The sequence below is a fragment of the Taeniopygia guttata genome, chromosome 1, assembly GCF_048771995.1.
Source record: "Taeniopygia guttata chromosome 1, bTaeGut7.mat, whole genome shotgun sequence".
In the NCBI taxonomy this organism is placed as follows: Eukaryota; Metazoa; Chordata; class Aves; order Passeriformes; family Estrildidae; genus Taeniopygia; species Taeniopygia guttata.
Genome location: NC_133024.1, coordinates 38,441,029 through 38,466,126, shown reverse-complemented (window position 1 = coordinate 38,466,126; position 25,098 = coordinate 38,441,029). Strand labels below are relative to the sequence as shown.

The 25,098-nt window shown below is 43.7% G+C and overlaps 1 protein-coding gene across 1 annotated transcript in view; it reads left to right on the top strand.

Moving 5' to 3' along the window:
- Positions 1-24,868, top strand: part of MAML2 (mastermind like transcriptional coactivator 2) — a 210,713-nt gene extending 185,845 nt beyond the window's left edge. Inside the window, exons 3-5 of the mRNA XM_030269692.4 lie at positions 11,648-11,851; positions 14,249-14,360; positions 20,084-24,868. Coding sequence (XP_030125552.3) covers positions 11,648-11,851; positions 14,249-14,360; positions 20,084-21,066 — 1,299 coding nt within the window. The 3' untranslated portion in view covers positions 21,067-24,868. The remainder of the gene's footprint in view (positions 1-11,647; positions 11,852-14,248; positions 14,361-20,083) is intronic.
- The last annotated feature ends 230 nt before the right edge of the window (positions 24,869-25,098 follow it).

Here is a 25,098-nt window from a genome sequence, read left to right as displayed (position 1 = left end):
GTTTGAATCCACATAGTGTCCTGGTAGGCTTCTCCTGCATGTGAGTTCAAAAAACTTACCAGAAACTTTTGTGTGACCCACAGAGAAGGTGGCTTGCAGGAATAGCCTGCAAAGCAGTCATTGGATAAAATGTTTCTCTGTGCCAGATAGTACAAACCAGTGAGCCAAGTAAGTTCCATTTAAAACTTATTTTAATTTAAAGGAGATATGTGCTGTCTGTGTCCCAAGAATGAATCCAACTTTTGCTTTTTAAGATAGGAAAAGGATGTCACAGATTAAGACAGTTTTGCTGTAGAGCAAATATTCAGGTTTAGAATATCTAAAATCCAAAATAATCCAAGCTTGCAATAAATGAGTGCTTCTCCCTTGCTTCTATTGTTGTCCAACTGCCAGGACTGCAAAGGGATGACCTCTACATGGAATTCAAATCAAACCAAGCCAATTCCCTTTTTTTTTTTTTCTTTAACCTCAGTGGTATCTAACCAACTATTTGCAGAATGTGGTACAACTCATGTAGTTCATTTAGTTCAGCTGGTTTCTCCTTTTGCTTTCTCTCCTTGTAAGCACAGTTAAGTGGTCAGTTGGGTGTTTCTATTTCACTGTTTTGTTTGAGCTGTCTGGTCCAGCACAGCTCAATGGGCATTGCAGAGGCCAGTGAAAGCTCCTTACTGTACTCTTTATCACCTCAGGTCTGCCACCAGACAGTGAGAAGGATACACTCTGGGCCCTAAAAGGTCTGATACCAATAAACAGGGTCTTTTCTTAGTTTATGTGTTTGTTTAACTGTGTAGCTGAGACCAACCATGTGAAGATGAGGGCAGAACTTACATCTCCCCAATGTCTCTTCAAAGCATTGCTAGAAGACAGCACTGTGTCCCCCCTCAGCAAAACCCAGGGCTTGTCTGTCAGGGCAGACAGTGTGAGTATAAAAGGCTATCCAGAGTCCCCTACTCCTTGATCTCTGGGGAATTTACTTTTGCCATATCCCAAATGTGGGAAATATCACAGCAAAATATGAGAGTGATTTGGCAAAGGCAAATGCATTTTTGCTTTCTCTTGCTCAGAGAAAGAAAACAGGACAGTGATACCCTGTCCACCTGTTCTTTTTCAAAAGAGAGTAAGTCTATTTAAAAACAGGGATGCAAAACAGGTTTTTACTGCTCTTGCACAAGAATAATACAAAATGAGCAGAAGTCATCCAAGAAAGTTTTTGTTGGCACCAACCTTCCCATTCTCTGGAGTCGCACGTTATCTGATAGCTGGCATACGGCAGGCTCTGGATAGTCTGTTATTCTTTCCCACGCTGCAAGATCTGGGCAGTAAATAGCTTAAATAAATGCTAGAAGTATAATTCACTTTTTACTTCATCTGATTTAAGGAAGACTTTCCTCAGATAATTCCACCAAGGCATGCTGTCCAAGGCAGAACTGGTCCCTGGTGGAACAAGCTATTTTGACCTCTCTAGCTGGCTCCATTTCAGCTTTTTAAAGGTTGGAGATAACAGAAGAAACAACTCACTACATCCAAGCACTGTTGCACTTCTCTGGGAGCTCAGTGAGATGCCAGGTGCTCCTTGAAGGGCCTGTGCCATTATACAGCATTAGTGGCCCCATGTCACCTTTGAAACAACCTTTTGTTCCTGCAGCAGGTAACCTCCATGCCTGGAAATGCTACCACAGGGGCAGAGGCAGCAGATCAATTCCCCTGATGGGGATCCTGGGCCAGGCAAAGAGCTAAACTATGCAGGGCTGAAAGCAGAAGTGGAGGACCTCTGTCTGGCTCTGTTACCCCTCCAAGAAAAAAAATCATAGTACCATAAAATTGTTTGAGTTGGAAGGTACCTTTAAAGATCATTTAGTCCAACTCTCCTGCAACAGGCAGGGAAGCCTTCCACAGATCTTGTTGCTCAGAGTCTTGTCCAACTTGATGGTTAACATTTCTAGGGCTGGGGCATTCACAGGTTCCCTGGGGAGTCTGTTCCAGTGATTCACCAATCTCATTAAAAAATTTCTTCATTATATGTAGACTGAATATGCACTCTTTTAGTTTAAAACTAGAAGTGGAAATAGAGATTGCCAGTGAAGACTGAGGCAAAAGGTTTTTGAGTATCTCATAATCCATTCTTACCAGTTTGCCCATCATGTTCATTGAGGGGGTAAAGATTTTCTTATCTTTCCTTTCCTGGCTGACATAACTGTACAAGCCCTTGCCAAGTTCAGCTCCAGCCATATTGGCCTTCCTGACCCCATCCCTACACATCTGAGAACGGTTCCTGTACTTTTCCTGGGATCCTTGTTCTTGCTTCCACTACCTGTGTCCTTTAATTTGACCAGCAGTTCCTGACTCATCCATGTTGGTCTCTCACATCCCTTTCCTGACTTCTTGCATCTGGTGATTGAGAGCTCTTGTACTCTATGGAAAGCCTTCTTAAAGATCTGCCAGCTCTGTTGTGATCCCGTGTCCCTGAGGGCAGTTTATCATGGGGTCCTATTGACTAACCCTTTAAACAGCTGGAATTTTGCTTTCCTAAAACTGAGGGTCCTGACTTTACTCTTTGCATGACTCTTTGCCAAATACCCAGAGAAGTATTTGGAACTGCTGGGTTACCTATGAAAACCACACTGCTTCCTAGATCTTGAGATCCTAATGAAAAATCAGTCAAATCCCAGGAGTGTTTTTTAGGAAACCTAGTGTTTTCACATTTTAATGGAACTGCTGTTGGCACAGAGAGATGAGGGATAGGTAGATTTGTCAAATCGTCAGGGTGCTGCAGCCACTGGCACCATTTTATCACACTCGTCAAGACTGTGAGGGAATGGGAGGAGCTTAGGTTTATGTAAATTCCTGCAAATTAACCCCCATCAAATCAAGTTGTTTTGTAACAAAAACAGTTGTTGTTATAAACGAAGGAGAGGGAGGACCATAGTTGGGGTCATATGATAAGGATTCATTTAAAATTGCATAGGATGGGGAGTCAAAGCTGCTCTGTTGAACCATGTATTGTGCATTCGCACCAGTGCCATGGGCTGTCCCAGTTGGAAACCATTTGGTCTCGTCCCACTCCTTGCTTCTGTGCCCAGTGACACTTGGCTACCAGCCCCAGGTGCTGATTTTGGTTAGCAGCAGTCGTTGTCCTGGGATGGGTAACTGGGAACAAAGAGATCCAGTTCCACCTGAGGCATGTCCCTTCTGCAGCTTCAATCAGTGCAGGGAGATGCAGGTCAGGGCCATTTTTCACACATTGCTTTTCAGTGTTGCCCATTGTCTGCATCAGAATTCGGAGCTGTTGGTGTTAGAAGGCTGATCCCAGGAGGCTCCAGTTTAAGGATGCTCATGTTCTTGCTGCTTATTCTCAGCAGGAGAGCTTTGATCTTAGTATGTGTCTGACAGTCATGTCACCCATGTTGTGCTCATTTGAATTGAAGTCTTTGGCCCCAGTGATGCAGTTTTTCTGTTGTTGTTATTGTTCTGCGTGTTTAATTATTTTTTCCTTCTTCATTAAATATTTTGTTCAGGTTGTCTGCTCCCTTCTCCTGCAGAAAAAAAATAGTATTTATGTTATTTGCTTTCCTTTTTTTATTTCTTGAGGAAAAATTCCATATTATATCATCTTTTTTTTCTTTTTTATTTTTTTCTTCTTTTTTTTTTTTTTTTGTGCTTGTTAATTAGAAGTGACACAAATTTGCTTAAACTACAGATAATTAATAGGGAGGTGAATCATATATGATACACCTCATTCACTTGGCTCCATGGAATCCCAGCAGCCTGGGTCTCCACAGCAGCCTCTGGAGCATGCCTCCCTGTACGGTGCCCACATACCCTTTGGTTTACTGTGACTGTCAGAGTCTCTGCCACGGGGAAACATGAGGATAAGGCAAGATGCCAAAAAGATACACTATACATAAGCCTGCTACTAGTGTCTTTCTTAGTGGTGCTTTGTAAATTGAACATTGAAACATAAACATGTATGTATGAGAGAGTCAGCTATCACTGAATTTACCCGGAGCTTCCCCTTGCAACTCTCTTGTTTCAATTGAGTATGGCTTTCCTAAGTGGGCTGAAATTTTATGTATCGACCTCAGGCTAGATAATTTTTGTGAAAAAAAAAAAACATATGGCACGAGACAAGAACACTTATTGGATTGATAAGGTATACATGTACACAGATAATATATACTCATGGTAAAGATACAGACAGATAATCACAAGTGTTTCATTCAACAAGTTTAGGAAGTTTTCACTGCCTCAGCTGGAAATTACCATTCCTTAGTGGAAGCACAGAGCCTGCAAGTATGCACGTACCTTGTCTGTAGTACTAGGCAAAACAGGTCCTCTCACACCAGCCCTTGTTCCAGCTGGAGGAGGGGCAGTTTCTTCAACCTCCCTCATTTGGTTTCCTGCAATTGTGTGATGATAAACTAAAGGGCTTGGCTTGTTGTAGTGTAGATTAGTGTAGTGTAGAAATTGCACATTGCAGCCATTGCAAATTGTAATGCTGAAGGAGAACAAATCATTATGTGTTTGGTTTTGTCCAAAACCAGATAGGAGTCTTCATCATTCGTGCTTATTGGCAAACTTATTTCAGAATAAGAGCTCATGAGGCATTAAAAAAAAATCTCCATGCAGAGCACAGGATAGTCTCTGCTCTAGTACATCAGTGGAGGCTCTCTACTGGTCTCTCTGAACCAGGTATTTTGTCCAAAAAATGTAAGATGAAGTCACTGGAAGCCAAGAGTGCCACTGTGCCCCTGGGGCTGGATAGAGATCGGGGAGGAAATTCTAGCTCCGTTGAAGTCAGCTGGAGTTTTGCCATTGACTTTGATAGAGCCAACATTCCTCTTCTGATGCAGACATTTCACAATAACCTCCTCTGTTAACTTTCAGCATGTGCATGTTGTTTTCATTACAAATAAACAAAATATTTCTAAAATGGACACCTTCATATATACAGTATGCCAGAAGATGACATTAAAAGTTCATCATTGTGCGCATGGTAAAACACTAATAATCCATCCTTGATGTCTCTGGGAAAAATTCTGACATGAACAAATCTCCTTTAGGTTATTTTGCCTGAATATACAGCAATCAAATTTACAGCTGAAGGTTTATTATTTTTGCAGAATGCACATCCTTTCCGAATTTGCTATGCTCAGAAATGGAGACAAGACATTCATCTGTGTGCTTGGCTTTGGGAAAAGACATCCCTGTGTGTTGGGACATGGGCCCTGGTATAGAGCAGACAGGAAATCTGCCAGACTGCCTCGGCAGGAGGCTGCCTTCAACACGTGCAGCAAGGAACAAGAAATGTCTTAATGATTAATCACTGTCAACCTTTGTTCTCATTAAAGACTTGATTGTCAGACAAGGCTGGTAATGAAGCGCTGTTCCTGGGTCTGCTGCTATGCGATTGTGCAAGGCTGAATCTATCTGAGCCTTACACCCTGCAAGATGCAGCTCCCACTTTGCCCAAGTTTAAGGAGTTGGGGTTGGGAACGTTGCTCTAAGAGTGCCTGCTAGTGGCTATGGGGCTGTGCAGCTGTCTGGCAGAGGATTATGGCAGGGCCACAAATAAATCTGAAAATAGGTTCACAAGGATTTTGGCTATAAGCAGCTTCCCTGTTGGTGTTGAACAGGCAAAGTGCTGTAACAGCTTTCTATTAAGAATTGCACAAATAATTAACTATCTGTCAAAGTGCGGATTGGCTCCTTTCAGGGATTTACTTACTCATTTTTTATGTTTGAGATTGTGCACAGTGTTACCTATTTCTGAAAATAGTTCTGGGGTGCACTTAAATTTCAGTGTGCAAAAAAAAAAGTATTTTTAAAAAGCCTGAACTCCCTATATTTTCCAGTGAGATCTGCAGCAGTTGGGTTTGCTGCAATACTTATCTCTCTGCATGCTGAGTACCTGCTGAAATTGCAATGCTAGGGTCCATGTTTCCTTGTGTATGTGCCTTGGAAACATGGTTGGCCCTGAAATTTTTGTCCTGAGAGCTCAGATGTTCTCAGCAGAAAAACACAGGAGATAGTCCTGTGTGGCTGAGCCAGCTTCTTATAAACACTCCACAAAATTACTGAAAGGAACTATTTTGCAGCCTTCACCCAGCTGTATCTCTGGATATTAGACACAGCAAAACCTGTGTCTAATAGCTGTATCTCTGGATATTAGACACAGCTCTTGGGATCTTGCAATATTCAGGTTTTTCAAATGCTGTTGTACATATAAAGGCAATCTTCCTAGAATGCATAAAAACATTCTCTGACAGATATTAGGGGAAATTCAGCCTATGATAGTATCTTCCACCTGGTTAATTTGGGAGGCTTTTAGGTCACTCTATACAACACCCTTAGAAAGTCATTCACTTTTTCTTGACGAATCATAGGGTGTTCACACTCACTCTTCCAGGCATCTTACTCCAGTGTGACTAGAAGCATCCAAGGTGAGAAGTGTAAGGGAATGTTCCTATCATCTAATCTGTGTTCCTAACTCAGTTGTCTAAATTAAACATCTGAAGCCTAATTATACAGCCCCATCTCCCTGTATAGTGAAAGCAGAGCTGCAGCAGACAGTTTAGAGAGAATCTGCTCTAAGTTTTTTGTTAGAGACCTAAATTGAGGAGACTCACTTCTGTGCTGTATATCCCAAATATGACAAAAGGCTGAATGAGTTTGAGTTGCTCAGGAAGATACTGTTTTTCACTTCCATCAAGCTGGACTAGCAGGAAGGTGAGGGAGAATCTGCTTGGCTGTGTCTCTCCCCAGTCTGCCTTGTTTCCTTATACACAGATCATATCCTCAGCTGTTGCAGATGAGTTTAACCTCAGGACCTTCTTGGTGCTCTCACAGTGTCATAGAAAGCAGCCCTCTGCACTCCAGTCAAGAGTGGGAGTTATTCCTAAAAATATGAAAACTAGCTTTTAACTAGACATAAAAGAGTTCTTATGTGACAGACATTCTTCTGTGGTCCTGCTGGAGTTTCGTTTTCTTGTCTGAGGCAAGGACACAAGCAGGCAGTGCTTGGAGTTCAGACAACCGTGAAAAGCCCAGTATTTAGCAGAAGGGGGTGTATCTGCTTCCCTTAAATGCAGCAAAAAGAGGTGGCTCAGAAGAGAGCTGCTAGGTACCAAGACTGGCTGTTCAGCAAAGCACCCTGTTCTCAGCTTCCTAAAGATGCATGACTCAGACCAGCTCTTCTCAATAAGCCCAAGTGCTTGGCCCAGCAGCTGCAGGACAGCCTCAGTTTGTGCCAGTGGAAAGGAGCACGCCAGCTGGGGCTGTGGAGGCTCGCATCAGGGGCTCGCAGGGCTTTACTCACAGCAAGGCTCACAGCCTTGCACTACTCTGAAACAGTGCAGGACATGGTTGAACCATTCCCCTTCTCTTCCTCATCTTTCTCCTCTTCCTCCTTCTCCTTTTCCAAGTGCTCAGTTGTCCAGGGTGGCTCGCAGTCAAACCAGAAAGCCCCTGAGAAGCTCACACTGTGGGGACAGCCACTGGTCCCTTGAAGAAATCCACAGAGGAGCCTTTTCCTTCACCATCTAAGCCTGCAGCGAAGAGCTGCACAAGCCCATGATGCCAATTAACACAAACTGCTTATGAGTGAGGACATCATGCATAGCTTCAGTCATCAGATGAACATGACTTTGCACATCCTTTCTCCTGGAAGCATCTTTTTGTAAGCAGGCATCTGTCACTGAGTAGACTTCCATAAATTGATCCGAAGACTTTTTCTTTCTTCTTCTAATTCCTTGTTTCTTTAAGCCAGAACTGATGCAAAAGAAGAGCAAAAGTCAGAGCTGTCACTCCCGATCTGATGCAGGGCACAGAATGAGTTGTCCCACAGAGGAAGAGAAAGGTGGAAAGATTTTCCCATCTCCTTTTTTGAAGGGAAAAATCTTCAAGAAGCAGAAGCTCATCTTGTGGCACAGATGTCAGAGCTCCTGGCTGGGAAGCAAACAGCCTCTGCGGGCATTGTGGTTTCATACAAAATTGACCATTGTTTCTCTTCCGTACCATCAAAATTATTTATCAATTCAAAGCATTTCCAGGAGAAAGAGGGGAAATGTTTGCACATCCTTTTCCAGCCAACTCTCCTTAAACCACTTCTGAACTAAGAATGCAGAGACATAAGCTTGCAAAAGGCTTTCAGAGCTCCTGACAAGTTTTGTAGGGAGAGGAGAGGAGAGAAGAGGCGAGGGGAGGCGAGGGGAGGCGAGGGGAAAAAAGGAAAAGTCTATTTTAAAAAGTTCATATATGTGTTAGAAGCCAAAACATCCCTTCATTTGTATGAACACAAATCAGCTGCAGCAGCGGTAGTGAAAGGCAAACTCGGTCTTAAATGCTTTGTTTTACTGCTAATTTAAACATTTGAACGTAATGTTCTTTGTGATGCTTATGAACAAAACCACAGTTGCGCTACCAGCTCTGAAGAGCTCTCACTGTCTGCCTTTCTGCACTTCATAGGTTTTATATGTCACTGGAACATCAGATAATGTGGTGCAACACATCTGCTTTGTATGTCGAGCATCACCATGCTGAAGCTGCAGCTGTGGCAGTGCAGATGGAGTCTTGTGGTGGTTGGTGAACACTAACCCAGCCCCAGCTGGTACTGGGGATGGCCCTAAAGGGGCTGTAGGTCATTTGCAGGGCTGGAGGAACATGGAACATAAATGAGTGGGGCAAAAACTGGGGGTAAACCCAGGTGGATATTTGTACCTGTTGGACGTGTGATGCTTCCAGCCTGTCCCTGACACCTGGCTGGCTGCAGGGATGTTCCCCATCATGTTCCCTCCTTGCGGGCAAAGGGGACAGGTTACCTTCCTCGTGCAGGGAGATAACATGGTGACACCGTGCAGGCAAGCACTCAGGGCTCCCCAGCTGGAGGGATGCTGGGCTGCCTCTGCAGCCTGCTGGGCAGAGGTGCCCCTGGGCAAGGAGACAGGCATGTCCCACTCCAGATTTTCTTTGGTCAGGGCTTTCTAAAGTTAAACCACATGAACTGCAGCATGGGAACACAGAAATAGCGTTAAAAACCAGCAGCTCTAGATATGTGGAGTTGTAGTAAAGCTGCTGCAGTAAAGGTGGGCTTAGAGCAGGATGAAACAGTTTAACAAAGCAGGGTAACTGCACCCAAACCTGCCCTTCCTCTCAGGGATGTCAGAAGGCACACTTTGTCCCGCGTAGGGGCAGAACCCCATGTCCCTGACAGCAGTGTAGCCCTTCTGCTGTCTGATTTGCAGTGATGGAAGCACAGGGTGAGAGCAAGGCTCGATAGCACTGGTTCATGAAGGGTCAAACTGCTCTGCAGCTCATCTCCTGATTTATTAGGAAGCTGTTCTTTCTTCTCCCATTGCAAGGGGAAGATCAGCAGGCAGGAGAAGTAACACATCGTAGATTCATAGGCTCACACTGACATTTCATGAACAGCAGAGAAAGGACAAAATGCAAAAAACCCCCAACCTGGCTCCAAGTTGATGATTTACACTGTTTTCTCAGGGTCTGTTTGCCAAGCAGCTGGTGTTTTGTGCCAATGGCTATTACAGAAGAGCTTTCTTTGATAGAAGAATGTGAATGAACACTACACACTTTATCTTAAAACAAAATCCTCCCCACTGCTTATATGGGCTGGTAGGGAATGAAGGAAAGAAAAACTTAGGCTTTGTTGGTTTCTTTACGTAGGACTGAAAGCACATTCGGGGGAGCCTGCACTATCTGTGCAAAAACACAACAGATGAATTCTATTAATGGATGGAACATGTGGCTGGGTTCAAGCTAGAGTTGTCATTTGAATATAGAAGTCAAAGCCAATTTATTGTAACATATTTTTCTTTTCAAAATATTTTAGGAAAGACAAAAAAGTTTGCGCAACAACTTGGCAAGCAGGTCTGTTGAGAGGAGGTATTTTCTATCTTGCAGCTAACATAAGGGCTGAAAAATGTGGCAGTGCCGAGCAATCCTAGATTCCTTCTGGAACTGAAAGAAAGTGTGCAGGATATAATTGTGTAAGAGCCCAATAAATTTGAAGGGTGGGTTTGTAACACTGCCTTGGGGGCTGCAGGTGGCTCCAGAAGAAAGTCAAGGTTTTTATTTCAGTAACAGTCTTTGAATAGTTTATCTAACTAGCTACGCACTCATGTGGCCCCATCTAGAAGCCACTGAGTTATTTTAAAATAGAAATACCCATAACAATCACTGTGCTTCTTCCATGCCAGATGGTAAAAAGATAAGTGGGATTAGTCTGTACTGAGTCTGTGTGCTACTGGGGAGGGGAGGGATGCAAAAGCTAAGGCACAGGAATGAGCTTTCCTGGAGTTTCCAAAGCACTAAACATCAGTGCTCCATGGTCTTCAGGGCATGGGTAGGCTAGCAGTCCTTGTTTCAATGTTGGTCAGCCTGTATTTGCCCAAATGCCCTGGGGGACAATGGCCGTGAAGCAGAGCTTTACTAGGATGGTAGCCCAGATCCTGGCTCCGCATCTCGGTATTGAACGAATCGCTGCGCAACAGGGAGCATCAGACTCCTGCTGTGGGGTCTTGTGTTGCAAGGCAAAAATGCTGCTGCCTCTTAGGTAATACAGAGTTATGTGGTTGGTTCTTATGGTGAATTGCAGCCGAGTGGGGTCAGAGAATGGAAGTGTCTTCTGAGTGTTGTGACCTCTTCAGTGTATCCCATTTTCTTTGTAGCTGTGTGGCTAAGAAATACATGGGTATCGAGTGATCCAATATAGGCTGAATATTTTTGTGTGTGTCCTGAGAAACATACATTTGGTTAAGTCCCAAGGACTAAACACTGCTGGAGCAAGTAGGCAAAAAACACATTGCTGCCAAGGGAAATAATGGCCAAGAGAGAAGAAGCAGCATATTGTCATTCCATGTACATTCTCATCTCGTATGAGCATGATTTGAGTCCTCATGTACTTTCCCCACTGCCTTCTAAGATGATTTTTTGCCATCCCTTCATTATGGAGCTGCACACTAGGAAGAGGAAGCAGATCAAGATCCCTCACAAAGACCAGAGAGACTCTAAAACACTCTTCAAGGTCCTTCCCAGTTACACCTTTATTTCACTGAGGAAACTTATACACTCTAAGCCTATTTAAGTGTGTTACTAATGGGATTCAATTAGCAGTCTCTCAGAGATTGCTCTTGTCAGGGAGATGATGGGACAAATGAAAGCAGCACCATTCACCCCACTGTGAAGTATTAACTTCCCACCCCTGTATTTTCTAAGAATAGATGCCACTTCTACCAATAAGTCTGCAGCTTCTCGCTTCTGTTCACCAGATGGTAGGAACCAGCAGACGCTGAGTTTGTTCCCATGTGGTCAAACAAACTGCTGTACAGCCCAGTGTACGTTTCCTGAAAGATCGCCACAACAGCTCTGTTACCTCTGTTAACGTTTCCCAAGCTCCTGGTACTATATTGAGGTTTTCCACTGGAACCACCTGGCACATTGTCAGAGTCTTTCCTGAGGGATGAAGTTACTCAGTCCTCGGTTCTTACTTTGTCATAGCCTTTGTATCGGTCACTTGTACTGAGAGTCTGTGGGCTGTGTCCTGAGCTTCAGCTAATTACATGAAAAGGATTATTTCCTTTTCTTGACACTTGTTATTATTTTCATCCTTCACGAGCCTTTTCTTCTGTTTCAGGAACAACATTCTGTGGTAGGCCAGGGAGCTGGCCCCACTCCAAGCTCCAGTTCTTGCTCAAATCCAAACACTGGAAGTGGTTACATGAACTCATCCCAGCAATCATTGTTGAATCAGCAGCTGATGGAAAAGAAACAGGCTCTGCAACGGCAAATGATGGAGCAAAAACAGCTCCTTCTACAGCAGCAGATGTTGGCAGAAGCTGTAAGTTTACTAGTTTCTTATTTTACATGGAAAATATTGTCATAAAAACAATAGAAAAGAAAGATAAGACAGGGAGAAGAAAGGCCCCTAAAACTTCAAGGTTGTTTTGGCAGTGCCTAGAACTTCAAGAGTGCGCCTTGTATTTTTCAGCACTTTTCTAAGCCTTTTTGAAACCTTCTTCAACCTGTATGAAACAAGATTCCAAACTACTGCAGTTTCATACAAGAACAGTCCAAGCATATGCTTGGTTTTGAGACATATGAATATTGTCCATGATTTTCTTTGCAAGATAAACCAAGGTGCACTGCTATGCTACTTTCACCTCAGAGGAAGGTTTACTTCCAAGATCTGTCACTGAGGCAGCATAGTGTAAAATGCCTGTTGTAAACCAGGATCAGGTGCCTTGATTTTGGGATTCAACACAAGTTTATGTGCTTCGCTGGGATCGCATATGAATCCTACATTCTCTGGTTTTATTTTTTGCATTTCTAGGTATCTGTAGCCAGTTCTCTGTCCTTTGGTATCTGAGAGACTAGTTGGGAGTTTCTGGTCATCTTAGGAGACATGGGGGATTCTGTAAAGGAAATATTTCTTGACTTTTTGATTCATGCAGAAGAAAAATTAAGTTTAAAGTCAGCTCTCTGTGCTGCAGTTTTCTGTCAGAACTTTTAGCAGAAAAAAAACTTAATTGCTCAAATAGCTTCTCTTAAACGAAATGGAAATTTAATCAGCTTGGCTTTGCTTTTGTATTTTGTGCACAGAAATACACATAAAGCTTGCCTACAGTTTTTACATGAATTGCAGGGATTTCATGGGAGTCTGTCTTCCTCACAAGGATTCAGGTTGAGCAGGATATAAAAACAAACCTTACAAATCTTAATCAAAGATTAAGAATTTGGAAATTCTTAAAATATAAGAATTATGGAAATTCTGTAAATAACACAAGAAGGGGTCTTCTCCCAGTGTTTTTAAGTGCTCCTGGGAGAAGAAAATTGTCGTTGCAGGCCCTCAGCCAGGTAATAATTGGCATTGACTCCATGATTCTCAGAAGGCCAATCTATCATTTTATTATACTATACTTATTAAGAATCCCATCACACTCACAGACAGTCAAAATACAGGTGGATCCAATTCAATCTAAACACCATCACCATTGGCCAATTAAGAAATCACTCTTTGGTAAACAAATCTCCATAACACATTCCACATGTTCACAACAACAGGTGCAGCAAGTGAAGACAAGAATTGTTTATCATTCTTTCTCTGGTCTTCTCACATCCTTCCCTAGGACAATGTCTGGGAAAGTCTGTGCCTGCTCTCTGTGGCCAGAGATCTGCTGCCACAGAAAATACAGATTTTTCATTAGAAAGTCCATATGCATGCTGTTTTCAGGCAGATTATCCCCATATTACTCCGATGGACTTGCATCAGCAGCCAGGGCCTTTTTCGTACTGACAAGCTGATTCTCCATTCTGGCAATTCAGCCCAAAACCTGTGCACATTGCAAAAGAGGTGTGATGCTGTCCCAGCAGCTGTCTAGTAAAGGCACATATGCACCAAAGTCACAATTTCCTGCCATGGGGCCACTGATTACAAGGAACCATGTCTCATGGGTGAGCAGTAGCACCCTGGAGGCATCAAGCCACACTGATGCTGATGAGAGATTTGGCATTGACTCTGGTGCCTGCTCTTTCCAGATCTTTTATGAGCACAGAGCAGTCAGTCAGATTTCCGTTCAAGGATTTGGGTTTTTATCTTCCTCTCACCAGAGACATGTCCCTGGCAAGCTCAAAACCAAAAAAATCTCCCCAACTAATATTTTTTTTCCTGGAATCTTTCCTTGCTGTCCTTGCCCCAGCAACTGGGAGTTCTTGTACTCCCAATGTAAGAGGAAAGACAGCACCTGGTACATGTACAGGGAAGCACAGGGCAATGGAAACAGCCAGCCCAGCACCATCCTTGCTAAACCATGTGTCCTGCTGGTATCCCTACTGAGGAGAGCTGGGGGGAGAAAAAGCAAGGATTTTGCTGGGTTTCATGGTCACCACTCCAGTGTAGGAAGGCAGAGTGAGAGAGGGATGGGCATGGCTGTGGATGGAGATGACAAGCTGAAACTGGAATACACTTTGTAGTGCAGTGCAGACATGGACATTGTTCTCAGAGGCTGAGAGGAAAGTTGAACCAGACTCAAACACAATGCAACCAGCAAAAAGATTTCCATATAGACTTCAGTAGGTGATAGCACAGTTTCACAGGTGACTGTCCTGTGGACCAGACAGTGAAAGGAAGAAATGCTTCAGTTTTTTACCTACTGAGAAAAGAAAGAGATTGGCAAATCACAGATGCAGGAAAGCATAAAGAAAAGCAAATTAATGTAGTTCTACTCTAATCCTCTAGGAGAAAATAACTCCGCAAGACCAGCTGAACAGACACTTGACAAGACCACCACCAGATTATAAAGACCAAAGAAGGAATGTGGTCAACATGCAACAAGCAAACCAATATCCTGGTAAGTACCATGGGCTCAATGCAACTCTTTCCTTTCTTCCTTCCTTCCAGATGGAAGGCCACCTGTAAGAAACATGGATGGGATGACTGGGGCATGATTTTCTGGATACCTGCTTCCATCAGTGCAGAGGCAGTGAGGGGTGGCTGCTGCCTTCCTGTGCTATTTACCTCACTATCCTGCACCACTGAGAAGTGCTGGTGTATGATCTCGTGCTTCATCCAGGCTGACACTGTCTCTCTCAGACATGGGGATGGAGGATTTGGTACCCCTCCCATTAGCACTGTCTGGGGCAGATGTGCACCCAAATACCTGATGCAGAGATGTCCTCTTGACTATGTAATCTCACTGTGTTCAGATGCTTCTCTCACATATGTGCTGCATCTTGGCTCAGAGACTGAGATGAGAACCATCCCTCCCTTCAAATGACAGTTCATGTACAGTGTGAGGACCCTCATACAGATTTTTAAGTACCCCACATGGCACTATCACAGGTGGTGCTTTTGGTCTGTTTAATAGGCCATGATTGTGGCCTTAGTGCTGCTCTACAAGCAGCATTTCAACAGATCAGTCAGACAGTAGATCAAGAGTCCTTGCTTTCTGCCAGAACTGCCCAGGCCAGGAAATGCCCAACACTTCAGAACTAGTCCTTCGCTTCAGCTCTTGTGCCCTGACCTCCTGGGACAGTCTAGTTCTTGAAGCACAGGATTGTTTGTTTGGCTTTTCATACTGTTCACCTTGCTGGATGGCTGAAAGCCACTCAGAAAGCAAAGGCAGAGTAAGGAAAAAATGCTGAGGCGAGAGAAGGTGGGAGAAACATAGCAGATGGGACCAAAGGATGTTTTCTATACTGCAGAAGTGTTTGTGCATGCAAGTATAAAAAGAATTCTTTGCCTTCTAGTATATTTTTGTATGCAACATGCTAAAGAAAAAAAAAGAGGTTGGTTCTTTTTGTTTTTCCATAATTGGCTTTGCAGATTCAGCCAGTGATCTGAGTCTTTCCTTCTTACCTGTCCTTTGTAGCACAACTTTTTCAGCTTCTATTATGATTTTAATGAGCTCTGAAGTGCAGCTTACTCACATGCCACCCCCCTGCCCAATCTGCTGGCTATGTGGGACACCCAGCCCAGCTCTGTAGGGATGGGCCAGGTTGGGCTGCTCAAGCAGCATTCATGCACTCCTTTGCACTGCTTACAAGTTCTAGCAGTGATAAGCTTGCTGCAGCCTGGAAACTGCTGCTGGAAACTGCTGCTTTCCCATGGACCTGGGTGTTAATCTTCTCCAGTAAACTGGCTCAAGCATCCCAGTGTAATAGGCCACTGCTCGCTAGCTTGGTACCTCCTGTACTTCCAAAATAAATGCTTTGGCAATCCCAGCAGTTTGTTGAGGAATCTTGTGATTTGGTGTGTTGTTTAATGGTTTATTCCTGGAACCAAATGATTAACGGAGACTCTTGGCTTTTACTTAAAAACAATCCATTTCTAGCCTGAGAGAGAAAATGGAAGCGAGTGCAGCCACATGTGTGAAAGGCTCCAAAGTGAGTAGATCACCGTCGTTATGTGGCGGCTCCTGTTGTTGTTAATCTGATGGAGTCTTTGCCAATCTTGTGGTATTTGGAGTCCCATCTCCTCAGTCTGAAACATGTGGGAATGGCAGCACTTGTCCATTCAAATCTCAAGTCCCTGCTGAGTGAGCCCCAGGAGGACAGCAGCCTTTCAGGCAAGCCTGGGAGAAAGGGCTGTGCTGGGAGCTTCCAGCAAAGCTACCAGAGGGAGCCATTAGGAAACTCTTGCATAAGGGAGTAACAGTAGGGAAACTGTTCCCTTTTTCTGGGAATAGCTTTGCTCAGATCAGGGAAGAAGAAACAAAAAGCTAACTAAAATTGCACAAGCCGGAGAAACTTGGTTGAGTATTTTATTTCTCTATACTTTTCCTCACAGTGCCATGCCATGGCAAGAAACCCCCAAGAAAGGAGCAGGTGAATTGGGTAGGGAAACTTTGTCCAAATTGCCATAGCCTGGGGTGCCCAGCTGCTGTACACCTTGCTTCTGGGGAAGGCATTTCTTCCCATCTGTAAGAAATAAGAATGGAAAATACTTGGGTTAAAAATAAAACCATAAAAATAGCAAAACAAAGAAAGATGAAGCTTTGTCTTTTGGCAACAAGTACAACCCCTTCCCAAACACATGTGTTCTTTAAAAAGTGTAGCAGTTGCAAGGGCGGTGTGATGGTAACCCTGGGGTCTCCTCAACAGCTGACAGGGTCACCCCAGGAGTGGCTTCATCCCAGTGGCAATGAAGTGACAAATCTACAAACTTGTTGAATCTACAAACTTGTTGTTCAGCTGGAGGGGGAGAACCATCTCTTGAAATGCCACTGAATTCTGTACCATTCCTCCTCTTCAATATGACCTCATGGGAGCTAAAAATCAGGGACCCATCACTATCATCCCTGAAAAAAATGACAGGATCACAGAAAGTTTTGGGTTGGAAGGGACCTTAAAGATCATCTGGTTCCAAACCTTCTGCCATGGACAGGGACACCTGTCACTAGACCAGGTTAGTCAGAGCCCCATCCAACCTGGCCTTGAATACTTTCAGGGATGGGACATTCACAACTCTTTCACTAGTCCCATGATTCACCACCCTTGAGTAAATTTCTTCCCTATGTCTAATCTAAACCTATCCTCTGTCAATTTAAAGTCATTCCCCCTTGTCCTGTCACTGCATATCCTTGTAAAAAGTCCCTCTCTCTCTCTCGTGTAGCCATCTTCAGGTGCTGGAAAGTACCAGATCACCTCAGAGCCTTCTCTTCTCCCATCCCAGCTCTCTCAGCCTGTCTTCATAGGAGATATTACAGTTGTTCCAAAAATGCAGAGCTCAGCAGCACCAACTGAGCACTGATTGTGGGAATGTGATTGTCCCTGTTGGGCTAAAACCAGGTGGATTCCCCATAGCATATCCTGTCCCAGGGGCTGCCCAGCTCAGGGACTGAATTTAGGTGCTTAAGTTAGGACAACACAATTCTTAGGATAATTGGAGCCTGTTTGTGGAACAGGCTGCCTTCCAGGATAGGGGGAGCTTCTTAATTTAGGTGTCTATGTTTATACTCATGTGAAACAAGCACTCTGGTTGTGGAGTCACACTCAGTGTTAATAATGATTTGGGAAGAGTTTTTTTGGGGTTTTTTTTAAGTCCTTAAGGAAAAAAATGCATCCTTTGCCTCCATTACTAAATGGAAATAGCATATGTATAAAAGTAATGCAGAAAAAGCAGAAATATACAATTTTTTCTTTGGTTCCAGTCTGTGGGAGCTGAACATCATTATGGTAAAATTTTAACAGGAACAGTATAATAAACAGCTGTTCCTAAACATAGACTTTTAAAATATGTATGCCCATGACTTGTCTAAAAGAGTTTTAAAAGAGCTGGCTGAGAGGTTCTCCAAATTCTTAGTGTCACCTTTTATTTAGTCTTGAAACACCAAGGGAGACTGCTAATGCCATGATAAAAATTAAAAGTCTAAGTAGGTAATAGCAGCCCTACTAGCCTAATGCAGAGCCAGAAAAACAACCGAGGAGCAGATACAGCCCAAATAATAAAGAATTTAGGAAGGGGAAGATGTAATTAATTTCAAGCAACATGAGCTGATGTTAGAAGAATCTTTCCAAATTTGCATGGTATCTCTTTCAATGAACCCACAACTTAGAGGCAATAGTTGTTCAGGTTATGTCCCTTAGAGCATCTGACTTCTTACTGCCTATTTTAGTTAATAAACATGAGTGACACAAAATTTACATAGGTCAAAAGGAAATGGCTGACAGGTCTCCAGATATCACTGTGAGCAGGCTGTGTGATTGAAACTGGATAGGCAAACATTGTTTGAGATTATGCTGAACTGGAAAAATAGAGCTTACTTTACATCCACATTGGAGATATGCAAAAGTTATTACTGTGACCAGCTATGATATACAGCTCTGAAACTGAACATCAAAAACTGTCAAGTTCTGAAAGGAGCTCCAAAGGACCAGAAAACATGCCACACTCTGAGACTGAAGTATTTAGAGAATGCTGCAAGCATGACACAGTCTTGAAGCACTGTATAGTAGGAAGGAATTTATGATGGACCAACTAATAAAATTTGTCACGCAGACCAATATATAATAAGATTTGGTGATGAAGCCAAAGTTAGTCAAATTCCATCTGGTTTTGCCATATGTACAAAGGATCAAGCCAAGGCAGTGTCTCATGCCCAGCAATTGCTATTAGTTGCACCCTATGAAATAGCAAATCTCCTCACTCCTCTTCTGGGAAAGGCTCAGAGAATTCCTGAAATGCAGTGGTACCTTGGTAGCAAGCTCATTTGACAGCTTTTCTCACACTTTGGGGGCCACCCAAAGAGGTGTGAGAATTTAGCTTCTACTATTCCATGTGGCACAGATTTCCTCAGCTGACCCACACATTGTGTGAAGAAACACCTCCTTTCGTTTGCCTTGAACCTGACTTTTTCAAGCTGTGCTTCTTGTAGGGTTTGTACTGGGAGTAACAGTAGCAAAGGGAATTACACTGTGGAGGAGCTGATTGTATACAGAAAGTGTCCTCTACAGTGCCATCTACACTGGCTGTGTTTAAAAAGTGGTTGGTCTTTTTCAACCAGTCTCTCAGGGACTAATTCGGTCTTGCATTGCATAAGCACTCAGACCTCATGGTGTAAATGACCTACTGTGGCCTCAAACTAGAGGCTGTGTAGCCAAAGGAGTGGGCTTGTGTTGAGGTTTGGCAGTTGAAGGCAAGAAAATCATCTCTTCTTGTCATCCATTGGCAGATGTTAAGTACAGGAAAATCCTCCATTGGGCAGAAGCAGCCAGGAATGACAAATTTGTGCCAACTAGTAACTCGTAGTTTTCTGATGCACGAAAGGGGATGTTCAGGTGCAGCAAGTGCTGGCACATCATGTGTTGTTCCCTCACTTGCAAGTCTGTTACTGCAGGGGCAAATAGCCATAGCTCAGCTGGGAAGAGAGTTCAGAAAGGGCATATGTGGAGCTCAGCAGGCACAGCACCAAGTCATGTCCTCATGCCTGCTTGGCCACCACGTGGGAGGACAGGCAAGTCACAGACTGGACTGAGCTCCTGTCCCGGCATATGGCTGCAAATGTGTGAGGCGCAGTCTTGGCTCCTGCTGTCATCTGGGACAGACATTCCCAGAAAAAAAAGGATGGATACTGCTGCTGTAGGTGTCTAAGAAAGGTGGAAAAGAAGCCTGATGAAAGTGCCTCTCGCTCCCCATTGTCACTAGAGTCAGGATGAGCCATGCCCTGTAAGGAAAAGTTCTTGATCTCTGATCACTTAGAGAGGCTTTGTCCTGCCTAATGTGTCTAGTGCTTCTGTAAAGGAAGGCAGGAAAGTCTTCTCTCCTACCCAATGGTTCTGTCTGTCCATCCCTGCTCCAATATTTCTCTTACAGTGAACACCAGTTTTGGCTCATGTGCTCTCCTGTGAAGGGATGGAAAGCTCACAGGTAGTTTAGTATAGACCAAACCACCCTTTGGATGATAGGCATCTTCAAGGCCTTGAGCAAGTTCATGTAAGTCCTCTTAAGAGCAAAATGTCTTCTTCAAGAAACTCTGCTCATAGAAAACTGGATTTTTGAGCTGTTGGTATTAGAATGACACCACATATTCATGACCCCACACTTGTTGTAACACTTCTGTTTTCTTCCTTCCAGGTGGTTCACCAGCTGTGAGCATGAGCTCCAACAACATGTCCTTATCCAACCCAATTTCAACTCATAGCATTATGCCCCAGAGCTCCAGCCTCATGTCCACCCCTGCTGGAACCCGAATGCCTTCTGTCCCTGCTGCTCGGAGTATGGGCTGCTACGGGAACCTTCCTTGCAACCAACCAAGCACATACAATGTGACTTCAGGAATGAACCAAATGCAGCCACACAGAAACCAAAATCAAGTTCTGCCCAGTCAGAATAACCCCATGGTGTCTCGACAGCAAACCATGACACAGGGGAACAACGGGGCAGCTTTTGCAACGGGGTCAGTGGTCAACTCTCAGCAAATAAGGCCAAGCTTGACCCATGGAGCAACAGGTATCCCTGCTCAACGGCCGGCCAATGTGATGATCACGGCTACTGCCAATGCCCAGAACTGGGCCCCACAAGAGGCTGCAGTGAAGCAGCAGGATGCACTGAAACCTGCAGGGGTCCGTTTCCCCACCGGCACTCCGTATCCTAACCAGTCTTTGCAGCGCAGCGTAGGCAACCAGCATTTTCCTCAGCGTGCATTGGCACCTCCTAACCAGTTAACGGCAGGAGTCCAAATGAGGCCCCCTCTAAACCAAATGCACCAGACTCTAAATGGACAATCTGCTGGCTCACTACGAGGGCTCAGCATAAGACCCAATCAGCTGAGAGGACAGACTGTGCCTACCTTGAATCAGCCAGGAACAAGTATGACACCGCCGTCATCTCTGCCATCAACTGGTTTCACAAGTACCAACCAAACCTCCCGGGCTTACCAAGGAAGTGACCATGGTAATGACCTAGCGTTTGACTTTCTGAACCAGCAAGGTGACAGTATAGGACCTGCGCTCAACAGTGACTCAGATTTTATAGACTCTTTACTGAAAACAGAACCTGGTAATGATGACTGGATGAAAGACATCAACCTCGATGAAATTTTAGGGAACCACTCGTAAGTGACAGTACCAAGAGGGAACCAGATGAAGAGGCAGCAAGGACATTAGCTTTTTCTTTAGATGCCAACAACCTGCTTCATTAACTTACACTCCAGTAACTGGGCTGTCCTTTAAAATACAACATAGAGCAACTGCCCTGTTTGAAGAGTAGCTCTAGGAACAAACTGAAGTGACAGTGTAAGTGATATTCCTGCCTGCCACAAAGGAGTGAAAGCATGTGAAGGGTCTGGTCCCCACACCTGTGCCCAGCCCATTGCAAACTCATTGGTTCTTCTCAGAGGAGCTCCGGGAAAAAAATGTGTTTATCTTCCCATACATGGAAGCACCAGACAGTGGTATAGGCTGTGGAACATCATTTCTCTGAGTGCAAGTAAGTCCCTAAGAGATCCACAGCTCTTCAGTCATCATGTTCACAGCCCTTAACTTCCTTGGGACTGCTCAGCCCTGACAGCATCAAGCCCTGTGTGAATCTTACGGCGTTACAAAAACTGTTTACTTCTGCACAGTACAAACTTACATTTGCTTTCCCAAAAGCAAATGTTTTTTATAAACAAAATGTTATAAAATGATTTTGTTATAAACCCTGTACCTTTTGTAGCACACAGCAGGGTAAGTGGTCTCATCCAAGGGAAGAAGGAAACAGATCATCCAGTGTGTTACTCTGTGTCCTCTAGCATTTTTGTTCTCCCTTTCATCAGTGTTTGCAGTGAGTATTAGAGGATGCTGCTCTCCTGCCAGCAGCACAGTCATTCTGGGCATTGAGGGAAACATGAGATGAACTACTACCAAAGCTCAGGATCCTCACTTTGCCACCTTGCCCTTCCCCAGGGACTCCAGTGACTTAATAGAAACTTGAGTGAGAGGATGCTCATGATTTGTCCCTGACTACTCTCTCAGTCCAGCTTAGAGGAGGGCAAATACCTAAAGTCGTTCAGCTAAGCCACTGTCCTTGTTTTCATCTCAAATCATGGCGAGTATCAATCAGGTAGTTCAGCCCAATCTTCTCTCAAACAGGTTTAGCCCAGACAAAATGCCAACATCTGCCTGGGGAGAAGCTGCCATTTTGATTGCACAGCATTTTGGTTCCATCTTGTTTTCTCCTTCGCCATAGTGGGGGAATTGAAAGAGTTCTGGTGATAGCTCAGGTCCCCACAGCCTCTCTCTGGAGTATAAGAGGCTCTGCCCCTGAAACTAGCATGCACATCAATTATAACTCACAGCAGGAAGCTCCATCAGCCACATCTGTGCTTGTACATGAAACAGTTCTGGGGATTATTTCTGGGCACTGGACTCAATCATCTGTTATGAGCTTGGGAATGGACCAGCTAATATTGCCCTGAGCAATTTCTGTGTATCACTAGGAAGACATACTGGGGCAAGGACCATTCCCATGAGCAGTTTGCAGCCACCTTGCCTTGAAGGCTAACAGAGCAGAGCAGCAAGGGCACAGGCTGTCCCACACCTGCCAGGAAATAGTCTTGACTATATAAAAATTTTTGCTATAGACTTGGTCAGTAATGGCATCAGAAGGATATGCTATGTCATTATAAAGCAGCTGCACAGTGATTCAGACAGCATTCATGGATGAGAACAGACCTTGCAATTCAAATGAAAATGCTGCTCTTCCAAATGATGCAGTGCAATGTGTTTCACAGCCTCCTCTGAATTACCTAAAGCTAGATGTGGCAAAGGAATACAATGCCTATGTTCCCATGCCTTGGTGCTAAGAGGCATTGTTCAGCCCATGCAAGTGCTTTATTCATCCTTGTTAGTGGCAGTGGGATGAGTAGACTATTTGACAATAGCCTCTGCACTTATCTGACCTACTTCTTGTGAGAGGTTTTAATAAGGCTTTTCCAGTTATTTTACCCTGTCATTTCAAATGGGCACAATTTTTCAGGATGTTTCAAGAAGCTTTGTCGCACAAACGACCACCAGCACCTCCACAAAAGGTGTAACATGGGCATTTAGTTAGATATGCCAGTTGAGGCTGTTCATTCCCAGAGAAATAAGAGGGATAAGAAAGCCTGCTGAAGAGTCCCTTCTGCCAACCCAGCTAGTGATCATTGCACACCTCTGCATTGTGTAATGGTGATGCAGTGGTGACTCAGCTGCCCAGAAAGCTTCCTCTTCTCCCCAGTTTTGGTTGGGGTGCATGTGGTCTCTTTGATATGTCAGTACAAGTTTTGCCAAGTCTTTGAAGAGCTCTTCAGTTCAGGCCACTGGGGTCCCACCTAAGCTTGGAGAGATACAGATGTGATATAACAAATGTGTCCCGTATAAATTGTGCAAAACTAGACTGAAGTAGTAGCTGCACGAGTTTGAAGTTAAAGGAAGGTTGGCTTCTCTGCCTCACACACTCCCTGTCCATGAGCAGGTCAGCAGTGAGTGCCAGCGCACTGGTAGGGACAGACAACTGCGATGGATGCCACTGAGGCCAAGGCTGAGTTAATATCACCATAAGCAATGGGCACTGTAGTCTGGTAACTTCAACTACCCTCACATGCCATTGAAAAAGCCACCACTGGTTTCTGTATTAGGGCCAGACTAATTTCCATGTCCTCAAATAATGTAAAAAAATTGTTCAGCTGAGGAGCTGGTCCCAAGGAGTCAGGAGTTGGACCCAATGATTCTCATGGGTCCCTTCCAACTCAGGATATTCTATGATTCTATGGTTCTATGATATCATGCAGTGGTGGACTCAATGCTGAGTGTTGTCCTGTTGGCCTCAGCCTGGAGTGTGAAAGACACTGGGCTGTGAGTGCCATCCCTGGAAGCAAAATTACATCCTGTCTTGAGTAAATTCAAAAAGGTAGAGGCCATTTCCAGTCCTGTATATATTTGCCTGATGCATTTGAAATGCGAGCTTGTGAAAGACTCTTGCAACCAAAACTTGAATCCAGTATCATTTCTTCAGAACACTTGCATCTGAATGGAGCTAGTGTCTTTTTTTTTTTCCTTTGTTTGCAATGGCTAAGTGCACTACCTTTAAAGTCTATTTTTCATCACTGACTGGGCACTCTTCACAGTATTGGGTTGTAAATATAAAGAATTATTTGTTTTGTAAACTTTTGTAAAAACAACAACAAAAAGTAATAATATTTTGGTAGGAATAATAAAAATCATATTATTTGGGTTATATTTATACATATGTGAAATAAATATACTATCAAAAAGTTGTATTTTATACAAAAAGTCAACTGTTACCTTTTGTATTCTATATACAAAGTTTTGTATGATATGATTGTTTATTTTTATCTGCAGATTTCAACTTTGGGTTTTGGGGGAGGGCAGAACGGGATCATGGTTAAATAGCTGGGTCTGACCCCAAGCTCACTGAAACCAATGGAGTTTTTCCATTGCCTTCACAGGGCTTTGAATCAAGCCTTTAAATCACCTTCAGATATGTTTCATGTCTGAAGCTCTCTGGAAACCTCAGTATGAAAACATTCCAGGTTTCAAATTTTTTCCCCTAAAAAGACTTTTATTATTATAATTATTGTTATTATTGTTATTTCAGCTGTTGGGAGGCAGGTGGGATCTATGTAACTGTCATGTCCTTGTTGCATGTATGTCTGCTTTATATTTTCCCCATATTATAAACCAGTGTTTCTCTATACAGACTGAAAAGAAAAGTTGCTGTACAGAAATGTTCGTGTTTATGCATTTTTACATGTGGCTGTATATACCTCCTAGTACTATGCAGTGACACTTATTTGACTCCATTTATTTTTCACCTAAACATGAATAGTATGTTTTTCAGTAGCTATCAAAACTCTGCCAAGTAAATCAATCAAAATTATCCCAAGTGTCTCATTTCTTACTATGAACTTTATATTGAATGTCTGTTTAGTCAACTGCTCATTCATCTGAGTAAATTAAAATTTTGATATTTTAGGGGCGCGGGGGGTGATAAAAATGAACATCTGGCAGCTTCCAGGAGCTCAGCCTGCCTCTTTGCCAGAGTTGTGACATTTTCCTACTGACTGAAGACATGGTTTCACTACCAGAAAGGGTTAACAAATAATGGTT